Source organism: Dermacentor variabilis, chromosome 11 (genome assembly GCF_050947875.1).
Source record: "Dermacentor variabilis isolate Ectoservices chromosome 11, ASM5094787v1, whole genome shotgun sequence".
Lineage (NCBI taxonomy): Eukaryota > Metazoa > Arthropoda > Arachnida > Ixodida > Ixodidae > Dermacentor > Dermacentor variabilis.
Genome location: NC_134578.1, coordinates 43060166 through 43083796, shown reverse-complemented (window position 1 = coordinate 43083796; position 23631 = coordinate 43060166). Strand labels below are relative to the sequence as shown.

The 23631-nt window shown below is 43.2% G+C and overlaps 1 protein-coding gene across 1 annotated transcript in view; it reads left to right on the top strand.

The window, feature by feature from the left end:
* The window catches only part of LOC142564759 (uncharacterized), a 50600-nt gene that overhangs the window by 552 nt on the left and 26417 nt on the right, over nucleotides 1-23631 (top strand). Inside the window, exons 2-5 of the mRNA XM_075675908.1 lie at nucleotides 16315-16362; nucleotides 20878-20999; nucleotides 21958-22020; nucleotides 22287-22414. Of these exons, the coding sequence (XP_075532023.1) occupies nucleotides 16315-16362; nucleotides 20878-20999; nucleotides 21958-22020; nucleotides 22287-22414 (361 nt within the window). The remainder of the gene's footprint in view (nucleotides 1-16314; nucleotides 16363-20877; nucleotides 21000-21957; nucleotides 22021-22286; nucleotides 22415-23631) is intronic.

Below are 23631 nucleotides of genomic sequence, written 5' to 3'. Positions count from 1 at the left end.
TGTGAAACGTGATTGGACGAAACATAGATAGCCCATTATTCCATAAGCTAGTTGCTATAGAAACAGATGTGTGTAGCATCCTATCCTCATTCTTGAGACTTCGCCATGTAAAAAAGACTTCATAGAGCTGCATTGTAGAACTTTGGAAATATTAGCCAGAATGCAAAGGAAATGAAAGTCTACAATGTCATGCATCGCAAATAACACGTGCTAAGTTTTTTTTGTAGAAGTATCGAAGCAGGGCGCTGCTGATAATGAAAAATTACGAGTGCTATATTGTGCGAACTGCTGTTGAGTTCCGCTGGTCAATGGACAGTGCCATTCAGACAGCCCAGAGCATGATTGCTTTACGCAAACTGCGCTTCTTTTATTACGTAGAGCACGTGGTGCTTTTGAGAGATATAGAGATCTGGTCCGTGAAAACATGCTACAGTTTAATTTTTTATCTTGTACTTGCTTCCATGGCTATCATTTTCTCATCAAGTTCTCGAATTCACGCGCAATAAATGAAGCGGAGCTCTTGCTTTCTAATTAGGGTTGCTGCAAGTGCTTCGTTAAATGTAGACGATTCCTTGAAGAGCTGCCTAGTTTAGCTCTGTAACCATTGTGTACTTGAAGAAAACAGAAAGATAGTCGTACTCTTTTAATTAGCCACAAAGTCACTCTGCAAAGGGACATGCTGGATCCCTATTTATAGGAGACTCCATTACGTTATTTGCTAATTTAACATAACTAGGTGTTAATAAATTTTCTCTAGTTGAATTGTGCCCAAACAATATCAGCCAAATAACGGGTGAATAAAACGATATTTTGTGACTCGCCAGCAAAATTCACAGGGTCGCTAGGTAATCCCTAACTTAATAGAGAGTTTTAGCAGAGCGTTTACGGTCTGCTCCGCTCAGACCGGCGTATCATACCAATTTGCACGCAGCCGCTCCGCAGAACGCGACCGGGAACATTGGTGAGCGTGCGCACAACGCCCAGAGTGGCAGAGAAACGTAGAACGCTGACCACGCTACGCTAGGAACCCGATTTAACGGAGCGTCCGGGTGGGTGTAGTTGCTTTTGTATTCCTTTTACAGTCAAGCTGAGAGCACGTCATTGGCGTCTCTGGGAGACGCACTTGTGTGATAAGCGAAATAAGTGCACTCTAAGCAGCCACCGGGGCTCGTGAAATGTGTGCGGAGCCGGCGTAAGCTACGCTCTGCTGAAACTGTCTAATGGTTGCACAAATAACGCATCCGTAATGTTGCTTGTTTACACATGGAACCACAGCAGTTTTCTTGCTGCGATTTCATTTCAATTCATTGTGACAGAGCACCAATAGCAAACGTATCGAGCGCCATCTCGTCAACTGCAAGAACGCTCTATGAGTATTGCAAGCCGTCTCTGCCTGTCGTCGATTCGCCTGATTGCAGTGCGAGAAGAATGTAAAACAAATGCTCAAGGAAAGGTGACGGGTTATGCGCTCACTAGGAGATAGGCCCTTCAGAGATGTTTGAAAACTATATAACTCTCCAGTTCCACAGCTACTGTTAGTTTGCAGAATAATTGTGCAGCGTTTCAGTGGAAGTCGCTTAAGGCTAACGGCTGAGCACTTCCTCCCGGTGTCTGTAGGTCGCGTTGTATCAAGTTCACTTCTATCATTGTGTTTCACAATTTTTGACTTAGGGCATGTATCTCAAGTACCATGGATAGATGTCTTCTAAATATTCCAGTCAACAAAAAACAGTTAATGTTCTGATTTATTACGCTCCAGGAAAAACTGCACACACAGTATTCATGTGTGTGTTTGACAATTATCCATGAAGAATTGCAAATGTTTAATCTGTTAAGTAGCTGTTCCTTTTCTATTGTTCGGAACTTGCAATTAACATGGAGAAAATAAATTTTGAATGAACGGAAAGAATTGGTGCCCGGACGGAGGCACACGTATTTCAGCGGTTTATTGGGCCGCACGAAGCTCTAAACATGTTGACACTATTTTCAATATGAAATATGTTTATTTATTTTTTGTGTTCTAACAGGTGCATAGCAGTTCAGCTATTTCAGATTTGTTCGTATAATTGCATTGGAATAGAAAATGCGACAGCATTAGACCTGAAGTTTGGGGTTGAAGCTCAGTGAGCTCCCTATGCTTACATCAATGATTGTGCTCGAGCAAAGAAGCACTTAGAACAGTCGGCACGCTTAGGTTTTTGGACAACGCGAGGAACTATACCATGTTGTATAATTTAGCGTGCCCCACGAATGCTGTGCGAAATAATTGCAAAGAACATTATAGAATGGTTGTGTGACGATTACGTCACTGCTTAAGTGTTAATTGCAGGATATAGGTTTGAAGCAGTCAGTTGCGCACTTCTTAAAATTGACTGTGCATGAATGTCATCCGGACCGTAACTGCGGTGCATATGATACACTGATACTAAAGCGTAGTGCGACCAGTGGAATCTCTAGTTCATTGCCATACACAAAGAACGTGCACGCAAATACTGTTACTAGCTCTGGAGACGGTAGAAGCTACCTGTATTAGTCGTGGGGCTTTAGCCACATTATCAAAGCATAACAGCAGCTCTTTTTAGGCTTCAGTGACACACACACACACACACAGACACACACACACACACATATATATATATATATATATATATATATATATCAAGTAGCACCAAAAGTTGGGTGAGTTATTACTGCCACAAAATTTTGATGCAGCGCAAAAGGAGGGCACTAGACCTGTGAATCTCGCCTACGTCTGTGTCGTTTCATGCGGTAGCAAAACTATTTTACATTGCAAATAAATAACTGCACTCTCTTCTAAATTTTATCCTCTCTACCTATACCAAGGGACCGGCTTCTCATGCTTAAGATGCATACATATTTTCCCCAGTTTGATAGTGCTAGTGCTAACCTAGTAAATACGTTCCAAATTTCGGTGTAGATATTTATGAATTAGAAACTGCATATTGCTGGCGCAATAGCTACTGCTTGGCACAACAGTCTAAACAATATGGAGGGGGCGCAAAGCCTCGTAAATATATTCATTAGAACGCGAACGTGTTCGGCGGTGGAATATTTTCACGCTGTACCATAGAGCCCATAACTTCCCGCTCCTTCTTTCTTTAGAGAAAGCCAATTTCTTCCTACGTCGGTTCGCAAACATCAGGGTTGTGCCGTTCTTCCTGGCTTCCTTCATTTTATTGGTATAGCAATTATATGGACACTCCAGGCACATTCTTGCTGTCGCCGTAATGTTGCGTGTAAAGTCCAAGGGTCATAACACCGTCGCCGCGTGCCGTATGCTGCATGTGCTAGTGAAAGGACGCGTCGCGTGCAACGTCACGGCAACCGATCATCGCAGCTCAGTCTCGCGCGCGAGGCTGAATAAGGTGGTGAGCACGCGGGCGGTCTTCCGACGAGCGAAAGGTCGTGGGGAATGGGAGGGAAGGGGGCGGGCGGCATTGGGCATCGGCAGCAACTGAGTATTTCTCGACTGGGCGCAAGGGGAAGTGATCGTTGCTCAATTTCGCGCGCGAAACGGAGGAAAGTCGAGAGGCAGCACATGATGGGAGGGGGGCCACAGCAACTGCGTTCGTTGCAGGGCGACGCGCGGTCGCCCGCGCCGTATCTTGCAAGCAATCTTCAGACGGCTCACACCTTCATGCGTGCTGCTTTCTCGCCGCTGGTTGTGCTGAAGCGATACACAGCATGAAGGTCACTTCGCTCGTTGCTGCTGCCGTGCATGCTCATGCAAGCGTTTTGACAGAGAGCGTCCGCATTCATCGAGTGTCGTGTGTGTGTCGTCTGACACTACGCTTGTTAATTCAGTTATTAAGCCAATGTTTCCAAATTTATACGGCCAAGCAAGCAACTATCCTTGCTTCATATAAGTATCTATTAATTTGCTATCGCAGTCGATGCTTCGCCTTTCGAGCGAGACTCCGATTTCTTTTTATTATGTGCAGATACTGGGGTAAATAATCGCATTGCTGCTCACGCTTTAGCAAGTATAGACAGATGGCAGTCAAGTGAAGGGTAATTTAAAGGCTGGGAGGTTAATCAGGACTGAGCCTGGTTGGTTACCCTGCACTGATGGCCGGTGAATGGGGAGGAAAGGATTAAGAAAAAGGAGAAAGACAACCATTGATGTCGCTCATTTATTGGAAGATATCTTTTTTTATATCTTAGGTAACTCATGATTTCAGAAATTGCCGCAGCCATTTTGTGACATTTTGCAGGTGAATATGTCAGGCCATGTTACGAAGGTCTTGCCCGATGAGAAAGGTCTTCCACCTAGCTTGTTTAGAGGTGTTCGAAGGTACAGCTTTTCATTTTCAAACGACGGGAAAGTTTTATAGTCTGATTAATAACACAGACATTGCACTCGGTGCTAACGGCAATTAAAAAAGACAAATGAACAAGCGCTGTTGTATTCGGCGTTTGGGCATAACTCATTCGTCAGTACGGAGAAGTCCACGTAAGAAGGGCAGTTGCCTACAAGTGTTTGAAAAATGCAAGCGCTGGTGAGTGTTGTCAGGTTTCTGTCATTTCTGCAATGTGATGTAAGGTACTAGCTTGCTTAGGAGTCAAAATAACTGCTTTAAGTATAGCGGACGGAGAATATTCTGATACTAAATACATTTCAAATCCCTCCTCATCGCCGCGGTAATATAAAAGCAATATGAGCGTTCAAACACGAAGCGCTACGTATGGATTTGCCGTAAAATGATTTCCGTTATCTTCCTGAGAGCATGGCGAAAGGAAACTATTCACTTCATGGCATAGTGACACGCATGGCTGCTACTTTCACCCTTGTTTTGTAATCTGTTTCCTCAGACCTTCGCTGCTATAAGCGAAGTGGAGAACAGCCCAGAACTGATTTTTTCCAACAGTAGGCCCAAAAACAACCCAATAAGATCGCATGCTAAACAGTGGCCAAAACAGATTAAGTTAGAGACACGATGCTACTGTTAGCACGAAACATCAGCATTTACGTGATGGTTATTTTCATTGTATCTTTTGCAAAACTATTGAAAAAGCTTCATTCTTGCCAGTGAACAAGAATATTTCTGTATTGTGACCAGTTCAGCTTAGTTAAAATTTCGACAGAAAGTTCATTGAAAAACGGTTCTGATTTAGCCTACAACCTCGACTATTTATTTTCCATTTGAAGGCACTGCTCTTGGTGAAAAAGGCATATATGAATATTGAGGTACTTTAGGCGAAAAATTGAGCAAAATATATTTCGTACAAAAGCGAAGCACCTTGCACCTCACGTTGTTTTGCGCCTCCCTGGATTTGCCGTCGCACATTATGCTTTATTTTTTCCACATTCAGAGAAAATAAAAATAAATCTTCCTAAAGAACGGGAGGTGTTCGGGAAAACTGCACTTTAATGCGAACAAAAAAGTGGCAGTTTCACACGAAAGGCGAAACATCGATTGCGATAGCAAATTTGTAGACAGCTATACCAATTAAGCATAGCAGCGTTATCGGCCGTATAAACTTCGAAACACTCGCTTAATAATTGCATTGCGAAGCATGGTGTATGCCCGCACAAGGAAACATGAACACATCAGACTCTATGAGCGCAGACTCTCGCTTTCAAAGCACTGGTGTGAGCAAGCACGGCAGCAGCAGCGCGCGAAGTAACAATCATGCCGTCTATCACTTCAACGAAAGAGCAGCTAGAACAACGAGCGCATAAAGGTACGAGCCATCTGCAGATACCATTGAAGATACGGCTCATGCGACCGCGCGCGGCGGTGCAAAGTGCGCACTTGTTGGCAAAGTCGAAGCTACCCTGCTCCACCTCCTGCGCTGCCGCCCCGCTTTCCTCTTTATATGGCGCGCCAGATTGAGCTGTGATCGTCACTTGCGCTTGTGCCCGGTCGCGAAATGCGCAGTTGCTGCTGGAGGAAAACGCCGCCACCACCCCTCCGTCTCTCCTCGCCATATCGTGCGGCGGAAGACGGCGCGTTTGCTCTCCGCTCTTTTGAGCCACGATCGTCGGCTTTCCTCGCGTGCTTTCACTCTACAGCATACGACGCCCGACGAGGGTCTTCGCCCTTAGACTTTATACGAAACATCATGGTGACGCCATAAATAAGCCCGGAGTATCCGTATAATTGCTATCGCAATAATGCGCTAAATTATGACATTTATTACTGCTATTTATTCACTGACAAGGTGGGACCGCTTTGTATAGTTCATCGGCGGATATTTTGCTAAGTGAGAGAAAAAAGTTTCCTGCAGCATTCATCTCCCCACGAATGTAGACGTTTATACAGCTATCTTTCAAGGATTGTTATACCGCTCCATATTACCAGTTCGGAGAAAATGTATATGCAGCCGGGTTGCTGTCCCGCTTCCTTCTGCCCACGCTGCATTATCTACGAACGCCGCCGTAAGAACCACGCGTGGCGCCGGTTCTATTCCCCCGGTCATCTTAGGAGTTTTAGTGAACATATTGTAGTTTTAGGCGGCCCCATGTCTAATAACCCAAGTTCGAGTCAAAGCAGCTTATTGATAAATATCCGACACCTACTGGCTAGTAGGTGTCTGATACTGAGACACCAGTCACGCAACTCTGTATCAAAGAAATTCAGTGAAGAGCAGCACAGATGGAGTGCCCGATACACAGTTTTCAATGTCCCACGAGTACATATATTGTCTACGTAATTGGATATTTCCAGGATGTACCGCAAATGCAGCGCCATGTACGCACTTAGGCGCAATCAGTAAGTTCGGAAGACTTGCGCCAGAATATCACAAGACCACAATTGCATCATCGCGGCGGGACCAGGCTAGCTTGCGTTCACCGTCGGTGAAAATTATTCATGTTATTAGAAACCAGGAATGAATTAAGCTATCTACCGCTGATCGTTAAAATTCCAAGATATAAAAAGACGCCATACATTGGGAAGTAATGCCAATGTAAACAAATTTTAGGACATCAAAGTATCAATTCAACAGGGCTTTTTGCCATGGATCCAATTTTCCCGTAAGCAACTCGGGGATATTGCTCGAGAAAAGTGCAGACCAGTAGAAATAAAGTTGTTTAACATTGCGGAAGCCTTTTCCTTGCAAGTGTTTTATGGGGTTTTACATGCCAAAACCACTTTCTGATTATGAGGCACGCCGTAGCGGAGGGCTCCGTAAATTTCGACTACCTGGGGTTCTTTAACGTACACCTAAATACTTACAAGTGTTCAATACAAATACGATGAAACTTGGGCTAAAGCCTGCGTTTTTGTGCTCAAATAAGAGCAGCATTGAGAAAACGTCTGCCACACCCTACCATATCTTGGCCACATTAAATCCTCATGTTGTTACTTTTGTTGCTCCTTAGCCTCCTTCGAAATAAGACAGCTATCATATTTTTCATAACATGCGCACGCGTCTCCTGATCTGGCTGTCAATACTCATCCTGAACTGGCTACTGGGTATATGAATACATAAGCGACCACCATGCGATTTCTTGTCTCTATCAAACATGGACAACAAAACAACCACAGCGTATGAAGTGAGGTATGCTTTTTAAAACATTAATTCTGAACGCAAGCAAAATTAGTTCGAAGAATTTTAGGGGTCAAACTTGCTTGGTGTTGTACACAACAATAGTCCAGGAGAGATACGCTCGGAAAATACCAGTAACCTAAACTGACGACAAACAAAGATTCACAAGGAATATCAAGCGACATCTGTGCAAAAAAAGGCTTATGGGAAATCTACTCGAAGTGCTGGAAAGACTAGATAAAATTCGCAAAGCTATGCAAGCAAACAATGAAAAAGGCTGAAGTTAATTTCTTTTATCTTAGATATGCCGTTTAGTTCCGTCGCTTGCCGCGCACCCTTCGGTCCATATTCAGCAACTCAAGTTGGCGAAAGGTTCACTTTAAAGCGGCAAATATCTAGTGCATTCATTGCACAGCTCACTAAATCTTTGTTGGGAAAGACGTTCATTGAAAAACAGTACATGCACAGTGCATTTGTGGCGCAGCCTGATAAAGCCTAAGGTTGCTGTCTTTAAGGAACCCTTGCGATGTGGGTTAGATTGCGCCCCGCATCGGATAAGTTTAAGGATTGTTCTTCGCAACTGCCGAGCGGCACATTCCTAGTGGCATATACCTAGTTACCCAAGCTGGCACCAAAGAAGTTCATTGAAGACCACCAATGACTGAGTGGCACATACCCAATGCTGAACCTTGGCCTCAACAAGTTTTATTGTGGTGGCTAGCCCGGACTCTTGGTACGAAGACACAGTTCATCAAACACAGCAAAACAAGGCATGTACTTTATAGGGAACTGCGATACTTGCGCAGTACCACTTACGCAGTGATCCATGTCGGCTTGGAGGAGGTTCGCTTAACACTGGTACGTATGTACGCACTGCCACATAGGCAGTGACGCAAATTGATTTGAAGGTAGGTTTCGAGTTCTACTCCCTCAGCCTCAGCAGCCTGATGCACCAGAGTAGCGAGCAACCCAAGTAAGCGGCAAAACTGATAGACACAGATATGCACATATATATATATATATATATATATATATATATATATATACAGGGCGTTTAGCGAACTTTAGCCGTCGTTTAGAAATATGCCTATGCTCTCTAAGCCCACGCGTTCAAATGCATATTGTTCGCTTTTTGGTGCACCGTGTAAAGGTATTTTCTGTATTTTGCTTAATTCGATAATTACTCAAGATTAATTAACCAACTTTCGAAGATACAAAGTTCAGGAGAAAAAAACTCCAATTGGAAAGTTGCACAGCGGCTTGCAAGACGTACCAATAAAGAGTTTCCGTTTTCCTATCTGTTGAGTATTACTGTTTTTCAGTTTACTGTGGATGCCCGCGAAATGCAAAAAATGCCACCTGACATACCCGCTTGCACGCCTGGTTCCAGCGCTCCCAAACTGCCTGCATACAAACGAACATAACATCTAGCAGAGCGTTCTGCCGCTTAGAAGGCAATATGGCAGTGACGAAGGAGTTGACTGTGTGCTTTACGCCAGCGATGGACTTCCCTCGCGGCGGTTCATGATAGCAAGCAGACGCAGGGCCAGCACACCCGGCTATGTTCTTTTGTACGCGGACAGTTTGGAACGCTGCGATGACGGCGTGCAAGCGGGTATGTTAAATGGTATTCTTTTGTATTTCGCGGACATCCGCAGTAAGCTGAAAAACTCTAATGCTTAATAGATAGAAAGACAGAAAAGGTCTGATCGCACCATTTGCAGAGCACTCCAGAACTTTCTGTTGCGAATATCTTGCCTAACTTTGTTACTTCTGAAGTTGGTTTACTAATTATGTAATTATGAAAAGTAGAAAATATAGAGAAGTGAGAAACATGCATTTGGTCGCGTCGTCTTAGAGTGCATCGGCGTACTTTTACACTCGGGCTAAGATTAGCTGAAACACCCTGTATATAGCCACCGGAAAGTGGGTACGGTAGAGCTAGTGATTACGGAATACTACATAACAGAACTAGCATAACGACAGTAGCATTCAAGCCGCAACCAAGGCTATCCAATCGAGCTGACATAGATTTTTGATGCCAGATGGGGTAGACGCTGGCTTCTGGATTGCTGGCTATGTTGCCGGCTGATGCAAGGGGTACCGCTGCGGCATGGCTGGCCTCTCCACCTCTCATTTATCAAATCCTTCTATTTTGGGAGCATACGCAACCATTCTCATTAGATCCCTCAGCAATGCAACCCGTCGCCACCGTGACACAACCCGCGCGTAGTTGCCAGTGCACAATGCCTGACGAGTCCAGTGTAAGCGGTGGGGGGGGGGGAGGGGGGCCATGTCACTCGCCAATGTGCAGGGGAAGTGCAAAATAGACTACTCAAATGTTTCACGGATCACCAACCTGGCTACATGTAGGCTCGTTGCCTACAGAACCAGAGTTCAAGAAATGCGCGATTTGAGATGATGTGCCGGCGAGTATATGACGACAGTGCACTCCAGCTGGCGACTACTGCATGTTGAAGGGAACTTCTGGATATCCGCATCGAGGCGAAGACATTCTAGGCATTCTTGCGCACAGGATCTAGCAATGGCCTACTGCGACAGCAAGCTGCGCTGGCCGCTGAAGCTGCTGCAGCTATCCACAAACGAGAGGTGTGATCGCTCCACGTAGCGACGGGCTCAACGGCTACATCACCCCGATGTAGCCCTTGGGGCATGGGTCCGCGCAGGCTGCTTTTCTTGTAAAGTGTACTCGGGAGGATTTCTATGCGGCAACCACAATTTCACTAGATGTTGCGCTTGTAGGTCAGAAAATAGGGATTGAACCAATGTACATCATACCCTTCCTCACGGTAGAGCCGCAGAGTAAAAGAGAGTGAGACAGCAAAGTGTCGCATAGTTTGCAAATCATTTCATTCCGAGCAACCGGGGGTCTCCTATCGATACCGGTGCTGCCATCTAGAATGACCGTATTGAGTTTAATACTGAGGTAAACTAGAACCTACGGGTGCCGCAGGTGTTGAAGATCTTCTGTATCATTATTTCTACTAGTCCACAGTACACGACCTTGGCACAACACCGAGTAGACATTCTTTGCATAGCGAACTCCACCCTGAGCCATTATGCAAACCATAGCCCTTCAGAGCCATTACCAAACACTGCATCCAACGGCTCCTCGAAGAAGCTCAGCACTAGCCACTGGACCAGAGCGCCGCCTGTCCAGGATAGAGCGGCTGTTGGCACAGCTGGGTGGGACAAATTGTTCCCCGATTTCGACCTTTCGCAAGGGTTTTTTCTGACTATAGTGGGCGAACTGAATATTCCCACGACCATATTTATTAGGCCCCAGGACACATTCTAGTTCATTAGCATGCCGTTTGGTGTGGCAGGTGGTCCAGCAAACTTCAAAACTCTGATACACTATGTTCTGGATGACACCAACTGCAAGTTTGCTGTGGCATTCCTAGAGGAAATTTTGGTGGTTGAAGAGATGATGTGCAGCCATCTGGCACGCACTCGAGATGTGCTTCGGCGGTTCAAGGCAGCCGGGCTCAATTATACTTCATGCAAGATCCAAGTATGTCTCCAGCTACTCAAATCTTATGGTCACAATATTTAACGTGGGCAGCGCGGAATTTATGAAGCAAATATGCTCGCTGTGTTAATCATCGGCCAGTACGCCATGAATATAAACATTGCGTGAAATTCAATCTTTAATTCCTAATGGAAACTTAACATTAGGAAAATAGGAATATATAGTGCATCTTAATTTCACGCTGTCCAGAGTGAATTTGCACAAAAACAATCTATTTTCCTTCGTGTTCGAAATAAATATTATGATATTTATAACTATTCATGAGTTTGACAAACTATGCATAACTGACAAAAGTCACTCCAGCCTAAGCTATCAAAGGCCCCATGTTTCTAGTGCTTAAAAATATATTGTGTTATCAAAAAAGAAAAGACGTAAGCCGTATGATGCGTTGCGCATGACACGGCCAATCTGTGAGGAATGTGCTGCTTGAACATAAGCACTGCATACAATAACTTGTTGCACAGGATGAAAATAAACTTCGGCGGAGACACTGCAGACTGCTTATATGTCGGAATGCGAAAGCATTAGAGTCGCTTTGGTGAAATATTTTCGATCAGTGTTTCCTGTATGCAATAAAATTCTTTCTGCTAATCCGATACGCGTGTGGCCGAGCACATACTGCCCACAGACCAGCTCATTTTGTGCAGTCATTACGTAGCGTCGGGAGTCCGTTGCACTAAGCACAACATAAATGATATGGCTAGCCGATTCGTCCGTCTGTCCGTTCACTGCCGATCGCCATTACGCCGAAAATTCCTCCGGCGTAGCTCCATATGCATGCGCGAAAAAGAAATGCTGGGTGCTACATTTAAAGGAACGAGGAAGGCAGCCAGCTGCGCCTCAGTGGGCCGGTATTGTGTTGACCGCACAATAATATACCGAGGAATGTCGACCAACCGCTCTTTGTTAAATCGTAGTATTGTATGCCTGGATACACGCCTAAGATGCTACTTCAGATAGGTATGAATAAAAAGGAGTGATACGAGGTGGCACTTTTGCACAACACACAATAAAATAAGGCACCTAACTGAAAGCAGCATCTCCAAGGAAGCTTAAAAAAAGACTTTATTTATTTTTATTTATTTATCAATACTGTAAGCCTTGAGAGGCTCATACAGGAGTGGACATACAAACAGTACTGGCGCTTTGTTATACAGGGGGTTTGCAGCAAACTCAAACAAAAAAGCAATGGTTACAATCGACGCGCCATGTCAGAAATAAGTAAATACAAGGAAACAAAAACAACCTATACTGTGCGTACGCCATGTAAAGTGTAAGAAGCAGTTAATACAGGAAAAAATGCATTTGGGTGTGCCGTGTAATGTACAAACGGTGTCAAGTGTAATGTATATTATCAGACGTGCGCAAGAACCAAGCGCAGAGCAGTACGAAAGAACATATGCACACCGGCGTGTGAAAGAAGTTGGGGCATGGCAATACGTAATTGATAACTTTTGAGGACGCTCAGCCAAGACGACCACAATGCGGTCATCATTCCCATAATGACTCGAAGTGCAATTCGAGTGTCGACACGAATGAATGCACAGACTGTGAGCAAACGATGTCCCTTGGCAGGGAATTCCACAGATGTATTGTTGAAGGGAAAAATGGGTATTTTAGTTTGTCGCAACGCGAAAAGAATGGCCTGATACATTTATCATGGTTAGTTCAACTTGAGTGACGTCCGGGGGGCACCAAGCAGTCGGATTTTGTTAAGTTTATCAGGTCATGGTAAAGAAGGTAAAAGAACTTCAAACAGGCGAACCTCCTCCGACCAGCAAGTGTCGGTATGCCTGCTTGTGTGCGAAGCGCAGTTACGCTGTCGTACCTCGAATACTTTGTGTATATGAATCGGAGCGCTCTGCTTTGGATCTTTTCTAATGCCAAGTTGAAATACTTTTGATGCTGGTTCCATACTATGCTGCCGTATTATAATATCGGCCTAACCAGAGTTTTATAAGCAGTTAATTTCATTGAGGTGGGGGCTGTTGCTAGCTTTCTTCGTAAAAATCCGAGTTGTTTGAACGCGCGTGCGCAAACATTATTGATATTTACGTCCCATTTCAGCGATCTTGTTATTGTGACACCTAGATATTTGAACGAGTCTACTCGTTCCAAAGAAGTATTACTTAGTTTATATGTGAAATTTAAGGGCTCTTTCTTACGTGTTACAGTCATACACCTGGTTTTCTGTGTGTTCATTTGCATGCCCCATTTTTCGCACCAGGCAACAATGTATTGTGAAGACTTATTAAGTTTTGTCTGCTCATCGGCTGTTCTAACAGTTGTGTATATGACGCAGTAGTCCGCAAAAAGCCTTATTGTAACCCCTGGTTCCATACGTGTATACAAGTCGTTAATATATAAAAGAAAAGGAGTTGGCCCCAGAACCGATCCCTGTGGCACACCAGAAAGAACATCAATATAGTCCGATTCAGTATTTTTACGCAAACAAACTGGGACCGATACGAGAGGTAGGCTTCGATCCATGAAACAGTCTTGGGATTAATACCAATTGATTTGAGTTTGAAGATTAGTAAACTGTGTGGAACGCGGTCGAACGCCTTCGAAAAATCGACAAAAATTGCCTTTAGGGAGATGCATTGCAGCGTTAGTCCATAAGTCAAGAGAGGGTCTCAAATCATGTAATGACATGTTTTATTATGAACGCTCACATTTGATACTTGTGTTGTCCTTTCTTGTTTGAATTCCCTGCAAGTACACTTTAAGTGGGCTAGCTCTTCCTTTACGCCGCACCAAGTGCATAGTGGGGGCATTATCTGTTTTATTTTCGAGAGGAAGTATTTATTGTTAGAGACATTTAGATGTTACCTCTTAAAGCAACACGGCATGCCAAACGAGCGCATAGTTTCATAAGTACAAATACGTCTGTACTGCTTTTCTGAGCCAGTGCGCAAAGAACGCTGGACGAGCCATGTACGACAAGAGACTAGAGCTCATCCGTCACTCGCAAAAAAAGGTACTCGGAGCAACTTTGTAGAGCTGTGTGCTGAAGCAGCATTGCGGTACTCACGCACAATGCCCGCTAAGCCGTAGTGACACGGCAGCTACATCAGAGCAATACTATGTTAGATACCCCAGCCTTTAGTACGCACGGAGTTGTCGTAGACAATCTGGTCATGGGCTCGTGGTAAGCTTAGGGATAAGATAGCATTACATTAGTTTGTATAGCTCATTGAGAATCTCACTGGCAGCTTTAAGATGTAATCAAAAACCACTCAAAGCGGGGCCTGCTTCGCAAAAATAGTGGCACCTTTAATGTCATGCTCACAACTATGGCAGATCAATCAGATGTCATAGAGAGCCCCCAGTGTAACCCAAACCCAAGTTAATATGCATTACCACGTATTTACAGCACATCAACGGGTGTTCCAACTTCTGCCGGGCAAGCTTGCCTTTGTGACGTGAATCAAAGATTGCATGCAAATTTTGCCAGCGAAGTGCCACTTGCAGTATCCTATGAGCGACGAAGTGAGCAGCGAGACAAAGAGGACATTCAGTTCGTCATTAAGTTCGGTTGCCATAGAACTGCGCGCGCTCCGTGCAGGCGTGCACGAGGGTGGGCCGCCTGACTGTGCCTGCGAAAATTCTTTGGGTATTTTGTTTCTTCCAAATCAGCAAATGTCACTACAGTAAGTTCTACTGTTATAAACTTGCCTTTTGGCAACCAGATATTTCAGTTGGTATTTCTTCAGTTAATATCATGTTACCAATTGTAATCAGAAAGGCAAAGCCGGGTACAGTTGGCTCTGATTTGTGAGTGTGGAGTATATCATGGAGCTAAATTCTGGTGCAGTGTTCACGAAGCATTAAAGTGCAACTGGCGATTGGCCATCAGACTCAGTCTTTGAGTTGTCCAACCTCCAGGATTCACTCGCATTTATTGCCCCGAACAATGTGTGTGCGTCTTTGAATCTTGTCGGTGTCCTTGAGTTGTTTACGGGTTCTCTCTAAAAGAATGCTCTCTATCATTTACAAAATAGTTTGCAACATACGTTTTTTGCGCTGGTGTGCTTAATGTAGGAAATTACGATTGCACTTAGGTAGTTTGAATGCATTTTATTGTGGTTTCTACTTTAGTCAGTTTACATTAGTTCAAATACAATAACCTAGCCAAATATAACTGCGCTGCACAGTTCTGAAGGCCCACTGTTATCGCCTGTATCAATATTAGATAACGACATTAAAGCACTCAAGCTGCAAAAGATGTAAACAAGACAAACTCCAGTACTACCAATTTTATTTTGAACTATTCAAAAATTTGCGTACATACTTCGTAATATATTCGAAGACTTGAACAGAACGGCATCACCATAAATGGAAGCAGAAAGAAAATAGGGCATGCTTTCCCAGTATTATATCACAAGTTGTAACAAGGCGCCTTCAGACAAGTACCAATCAAAATACGTGCCACTAATTGAGCTATCTATAATGTCATTATAGTGATAGAATTTTAAATTTTCTCCCACAATTGCGTTACTAGTTTTCCCAGATACCCTTATGTATGAGACACGTGACACACCTCTGCAGAGGTCCCGATGCACGGACAAGTGTGCACCGTCTTGAACGTGTGTGTCCACCGCACGTTCCTGTGTCCGCTCACTTACGCATCGGCAAGTTTGTCCTATGTAGGACTTGTCTGAAGACAGAGCAAGTATGCAATACAGCACACCTACGGAACCATCACGAAAACGTGGGGCATGGTTCTTGCAACAGTCATTTATTTTTTTTCTATCTAGATCATGTGCGTGCGACACTTTATATCGCCGGCTCCCTTAATGAAGTTATGCGAAATCTTAGGGCATGCAGTATCGCCCAGCAACTCCAATTCTAGTTTCTCAGCCTCAGGCTCTCTTCCTCGCGTGTCTTTAAGCTTCTGTACCATAGCTGTTCTACCTGCCTGTGAAATCGTTCCTGCATAGTAGCAAGACTCGAGTTCTTCGTTGCGATATCAGGCACAAGTTGGAAATGGCGCTTTCCAGACTACTAGAATCTACTACAATATACAGAGGATTGTATTCCTGGTAAAGTTAGGCGCCGTAGTAAAATGAAAGGAAAAAGATCCAACGCTTCTATTTGAAAACAAAGCTTCACAAAGTAGTTGTTTTGGAACCATTTCGGAGCAAATTCGTTGCATCACATTGCGTCCCATTTTACAGCATTCAATTTTCCAGTCCTGAAACCACACTGATTACAAAACTTTCTCGTGAATTTCTTGTTTACAGAAGCTTCACAGAAGAAGCCTTTGAATCACTGGTGGGATTTCCTAAACGGTAAGTGTAGCAAAGGCTATTGTTTTGTGGTTTTGCACAAGTATAATAATAGAGTTCCCGTTTTAATGTAACAAATGAGCGTGAAGTTTCATGGACCCACATTACAGAGAAGAGGCCATTCAGTGGGGCCCGAAATATAATAGGTATTTTGTAAGTAGTGCTCCCCGCAGGCCAGCTAATGGTGCGGAAAAACAACACGAAACGCATTACAAATTTGCACCTTGCGTTCGGGATAAAACTGGGCAAGGTATAATAGATAGCTACGATATACGATGACACGATCGACACTATAATGTTTGCAGTCACCGTTCGAAAGCTGGGTTATTCATTGTTGTATTTCGCAAACTGCAAGTAATTATTTAGCCAAATAATAAATGTTTGCGTTATGGCGCTTACTAGAAGGCCAGATTCATTATTGTTTCAGAAAACATTGCAAATAATGCTTCACAACGCTTTAAAGTTTATATTTTTCATTTTTTTCTGTGTTTGACAAATGTTCCGCGCCAAAGAAAAAACAAGCGAAGTGAATGCGCGATCACGCTACCATGCCTGGGACGAAGCCTCTAAACAAAAGCTTCAAGTAGCCGACTTGTCTGAATGCTCGATTCGGCGACAGAATGAAAGGAACGAGCTGTCAGTGTAACTGTTAGCTGCTCCTAAGTGTAGGCGTAATCTTATCGATAGCTGGGCACTCCTCTAGCCAACAGCGTTAGGCTGCTGCAGCCTTCAGCATCTGCCAACAGTTCCATCTATGCCTGGTCCCTTTCACATGCTTGCCGACTTAGCTATTTAAAGAATCGAGGTGCGTCGGCACATGCTGACTTGCCTTCTTTATTTTCTATTGTGCCTCACAACTTCAAATGGCAAAAAAATCAACAGGAAAGATTTAGCGGGATAAATATAGCGACGAATATTATGTTTTCGTATATGGAGAACGATATTTTTTACTTAACTACTCCGTTAGGCCAACAAATAATAGTTTGGTCTATTGCCCTAACGAAAAAGATTATAAAAGAAATCTTGTTCGCAGTCGATTTCTACTGGCACAACACAGTTATTCCCGTCCTCGTAACCCATATTGTACTTTTTAAAGCTTTGTCCATCTTAACTCAGAGAGCCTGCTTGTACACCCGCTAACGATATTACCGGCACCACAAACACACGCGAAAGACTAGAATCATTCCTAATTTAGGTGAAGGATCTCATATACGAGTGCATTGGAATGGTCTCAGTGCTATATTTGGAGCGCAATCCTTAAGTTCAATTTACATGCATATGTTCTTTACAGTTTTCCTCAATGTAGTACATATGTCGATTCATGCAGTCAAATACCTTTTTGCTGTTTGTAATATGTATCATTGTGCCTCTATTATAGCTGTTTTTGGCCTGCTAACGTTTTCTTTCATAATAAAATCACAATCACGCTTATGGAATCGAAATTCAGCTTTCGCTAGGAAAGGCTCTGTTTGTTATTTCTTTGAGCAGGAAATGCAATACACTGTTGTCTATGTTAGCGAGAGGGACCGTTGCGCACTGTTCAAACGCTGCAACCGCAATCTGTTCCCCTGAATAGGCTGTAACTTCTACGCACGTGGTCGCATTGGGCAGCTATATTTCATTTATTGTGCAGTTAACATGTTAAACCGTTTTGGTGCTTGGTTTGTTTCTTTATTTGGTTTTATCGTAGGAGGCCACAAACGACCGTACTCAAGTCAAGACGCCTTTTCCTTACCCATGTACGCCGTGCATGGACATCCCTATAGCCTTGTGTAGAGTGGAACGAGTGAAAGTGCAAAACAGCGGCATAAACATTGCTTCCTTTAACCTCCTTGAATAGTCATTATACACCAAAAGTGACTTGTACCAGCTATATCTGTATATTTGTGACTGTGAAGCCGCCGTATGTTGGCTCAGGCATTAGAAGTAGCAATACCACATATCCTTCAGATTGTCAAGAACAAGCGTTGTTACCTTTTATTCTGATTGAAAGACACTATTGGTAGTACTTTTATGAAATACGGCATTGCCATTAGCGAGACGTTGCTCAAATTAAAACATCTGCACATATCGTTATACAAATGCGCTTTTGAAGAAAGAGGGTTTGACTTCTCAAGGAAACGTGAAGCCCCGACAAAGAACTGTGCACAAGCCTACAAACAATACCATGGTCACAGTGAAACCAAACGCCATGTCACTTAACGTCCAATTTATCAAAAATATAGTTTAGCAACCCATAAAGAAAATGTTTATCCTTGACGGAAAGAAGAAGCCGTGGTTTGAGTCAAATCTTTAGCGGCACCAATTTTATATATCTACTCATTGAAAAACTCTCTTCACCGAGTGCCTCGTTTACTTTAGGTGTTTGCGTATGTTGTGTTATGTTATGTCACCATGACAAGCAAAAGAAAAAAAGTTTTGGCAGAACCCCTCTCATGGTGCATGTCGACGGCAATGTGATTAGCGCTGGAGCAATATAGCCATACATGTCATATTGAGAACGCCGAATCACAGCATGTATGAAGCCTTAATGCAGTCGGGCTCTTCTCAACGGACAACTGCGCCCGTACTGGCGCCATCATTATGTGGGCGCGTGTAGCGTGTGTGCTCATAAATTCAAGTTACATTGGCTGAGTAAATATGACGCGAGTTGAATTTCTTCGCCATAGCACAGAAATTTTCAATATTCCTATTTTTCACTAAAGAGTGGCCCATGCCTAGGGGAAGAAATCCAGCGGCACAAATTGGCGTAAGAGAGGTTCATCAAAGAGGGGCGCATATTTATTGACACAAGTTGGTCCAATGGTTGATTCTGTAGCAGGTTTACACAGCAGAGCTGCACTATGCTCGGCGTATTAGATCATGGACTACCCAATAACCTAAGGAGGCGTGAATGAGGTTACCCGAGGATAAACATGAAAACAAATATACAAAAACTTCATAACATTTCCCTGGAACGCTAATGGTAGTATCAGCTATGAAGTTACGAATAAACTCCATGAGAAACTTATTGAAAAGGGAAGTAAAAAACCAAGAGTGTTGCTTTAATGAATAGCAAACATGTCACTCAAGTTCTAGCAATTTTTGTACTAAGAGGTAAGAATTAAATTATGAAATGTCAAAAGTTTAGGTAGCACGGCAAGTGTATTTTAATTTTCTTAATTGATTATTCAAGATCATAAAAACAGTGCAAAGATGGAAGGGTGCTCTGAAAATGCGTGCAGAGATCACATTTATTGAAATTTCCTACAATGATCCCACAAGCTTTTATGTATTTATAAGGAAACTATGCCTCAGAAAGTCGCGTATCTGGAAGGCGTCTCTTCAACTCACTAAAAACAGCCAGCACTCCCGATAGTTCTCTTGTGGAGGCAATAGAATGACTTTCAAAACCTTTATTTGGTCTAGTTGTGCTTCCACTTTGAGTACGGTCTACTGCACGAGTACAAACTTGGAGTCACGATAAATTGTGACTCGTCTCGGTCATAAACATACACATTAAGAGCGGCTTCACATCAAATTTATTTGAAATAAAGGCAGTTGTTCACCTAAAATTTAGTTTAAAAGAACGATTTCTTTCACATACATTCCAGTATTTGCGTCGAATCGGCATATTTCTTCTGCGCGCGTTCTTCAGCTTTGATCGATCGCATTTCAACACAGATCAAAAAGAAACAAAAGTCCAGCGATATTAGTTTCCTTTAGCCAGTGACAAAAGGAACATACTAAGTGTTCCAGTGGCATCATGTCCATGCGCTCAAAGGCCTTACATGATGTTCACATAAAGTCTTTTCCAGCACTCAAAATTTGACGCATAAACTGGGCTAAATTATTGTTTCTTATTTGGCTTTTTAGGATAAATACACGTACATAATTAGCCACACGTCACTCGCAAAGCCATTCGGATTACATGAATTAGTAATAGAAAATTTTTCGTTTTATGGAATTCTGCGGATAATATGCTACCGTCTGAAACTACAGTTTTTTTTCGGCAGAGATCCCTTCAAGCTTAAGTAATGAGAAACACATACATTATGCTTCAGCTTCTCACACAGATCATTTTATGTATTCATGTCCTCACTCGTAATTGTAATGTGTTTCCTGGTATAGCGCTACATTTGCGAGTTAGGTCAGTAAATTTAACAATCGAATGTGGGACCCCCCCGTAATTGGTATACCTATCATCTTTTAAACACTGCACTTCAAGCGACTTTCATATCGATATCCACAATATAGGCAAGAAGTATTACTGTTCTGACAACAGGAAATAAAATGTTTTTCTAGGAAAGTGGTGCCATATATTTACGTGCGGCTAGTGGAAGAACACAAAACATTACTTTTCGCTATTAGGAAGTGGCGCCCTAAAGCCATCATACGCGCTTTGGTCGACAACCAGTTCACGGACATGTTTTTCTGTGGTTCTTGGAACGTTTTAATGCACGGGACCTGGGAATACGCTTCTTACTACTAAATCGTAATAAAAGCCACTCTTGTGTGATTGTCGTAATCTTCTTTCAGATATCAAAAAAATGCCGATGATTGGCATAAATGTTTCCATGGATGCATATCCAGTGTACGATAAGACATTTAATATATCAAGTTCAGATGATAAGCAGTACACCGAGGAATTATTTAAAAAGGTAATGTCTTTTTCTTTGTATTCAAACACACGTTTAAATTTTTCAGATAGAAAAATGCCGATAGGTGAGTTTATATATTGACTGCAATACAGGATGGCATGGACCCATTTTTCTCCTGCATGTCACGCATTTTTTATCATGCAGTATCTGCAGTAAATAGGGCGTGTACCCAAATTTCTCACACACTTTCGCGAACCGCATAAGGCGCCACTGGCACCATGATAAAAAAATGACACAGTTTTCAGGTGTTGACTAGTTTATTAAAGAATCCCATACATCACAACTCGCCCCTATGATTTCGTAATAGCGTAGTCCTATAGAACATGAAAGGACAGTCACAATAGCGAACTACATCACGATAGCATGGACATTGTAGTTTCCGTTGCTCCTTGTCGTAAGGTGTTCCGATTAAGTCTTGTTATTTTTATGTGCCACCAGGACCCTGCTGTCAACATATTTCTTGCCCCGCTTCCATCGCTGTTTTCTGAGGCCCCAGACCCCCGAGTCATCGCAAAGCATCATACATAACATCAACCATGCATCCGTATAGCTGGATTTCACTTAGTTCACGGGCAGGCATTCTGAGATATTGGTACGCCATTACTGAGGAGTGCAAGCAGCTCAGCAGTGAACCATAGCAAGCTTGTTTAGGCTGTCGCTCTCGTCTGTCTTGGTTCTCTCCAAAGTACTTCGGCTCGTCAACGACAGCTGCACAATGACAAGGAATAGTTGGCATAGACAAGCATAAACATAACAGAACAGAGCATAAAGAGTACCAGACAGCAGCATTATTCTCTATGTGACGTCAACCGGAACCTTGAGCAGAAATGCAAGAACAGGTCACACATATAAACAAGCGCGTGTCTGCGCTTTCACATGAATATGGCGTAACACAATGCCTCTATTAACGGCATCGCAGCCATACGTTAATTTGAACTTGTTTCTTTTTCTACTTCAGGTTGAATCGTACCTTCACAACCGCTCAATAATGATAAATATTACCGTTAAAGAAGCTATTACGGTAAGTTTGGACTGTTTCTACAATGTCTGCTGTTGGGACATTTGTGCATAACGCTAAAGGAGAATTTCCTTGAAAAGGTTGATCCAACGCCAAATACTCTATCTCGAAATCTCAGATTCAATGGCAGTTGTACAGAATTTATAGTGTGAATGTCGTGTGTTGTGTCCCGCATGCTCTTGCTTGGCAAATATTATTTGGATCCAGCGATCAAGAAGCCCATACAGTAGCATTACCTATGTATGTTTCATTTTATATTTCTATTGCAGAGTCATAATCTGACTGTTTATTTTGAACCTAACAAATCGTTAGACGGCCGTCACACATTGGAAAACCTCACAAAATACGGAGAGTCTATGCACAAGCCCATTAACTCCATCTTTTTTCTATTTTATTGGTGAGTCCAAGTTGTCCGGGTGTGTGTTTTCTATATTCGAAACTATTTTAGCCACAACTATATAGCAGTGCACTTCTCATATGTTTTTTTAAATGTAGCTGCACCCGGTCGAACACTGACACTCGATCACTAGGGCTATGTTCAGTGAAGGCTGGTTATGGTGGCTGTCTTCATTTCTCAGACTACGCGAGCGGCTGTGTGTGCCCTCAATTTTAAGCTCTTATTGCAAAAGTTATCTTTGTGGAAGTCAAGTTTAAAACATATACGCATATAATCTGTAAACACTACTTCGATCTCTTGCACTATGCGCGCAAAATTACACTAACTTGTAGCTAGCATGAAATTACTTAATAACACCAAGTGTTTCTTTTAGCAATGCCAGTGATGCATGTAATAATTGGCGCTGTCTTTGGGAACGCCAGTAAGACAGACAAAGCGTGGGTGCTAATTGAAAACTGACAGGCGCTAATGGTCAAGTGCCTAGGTCCCTCGTCTGCCTCGCTGTATCGTCTCAAGTTCGCGCTTATTATTGTATGCATGAATGATCCAACTAGCGGACCAACATATTGAGTTAGGCGCAAATTATTCCACGAAAAGAATAAAGATGTCAATGATTAGCAGCCTTCAGCAACTCGTCGGTGAAACTTCTGTCGGCAGACACGATTCGTGCCAATCGCTGTTAGGTATTTTACAGGAGAATTGCCACTTACTCCAAAACAGCTGGTGAAGGCGCTTGGCAAACGTCAGTAGTTAAGATTTCAAGGTGGAACACTTACCTAACAGCTGTCGTCAATATTTCGAGCCTTTTAACATAAGGAAGTCGAAGCTTGCGTGGCTGTCACTAAACGATCACCTAGTCCAGGCCCTGGCACCATTAGCTAGGTTATCCTGGGACAACATGGACAAAAGGCAACAGAAACGCAAGAGCAGTTACAAAAACTTGTCGGCAGTGCAAGTCATGTCGACAGGTACCTGCGCTGAAAGCGCGAAAATCCCCGTTGCAATACGGCATATCGCCATATTGCTGTGACCAGTGGCACCGGAATGTTGATGGAAAGATGCATCTTTGCACTTATAATATAGTACATAAGCGTTACAATGTGCGCTCTGCTTCTATGGCAGGATTTCGCCGGGCCACTGCTCGACTGATAGCGTCATTCGCCTCGCAACATTTATTCAACAAGAGAAAAGCCGTAAGCGTATGCAGTCCCCCTTTT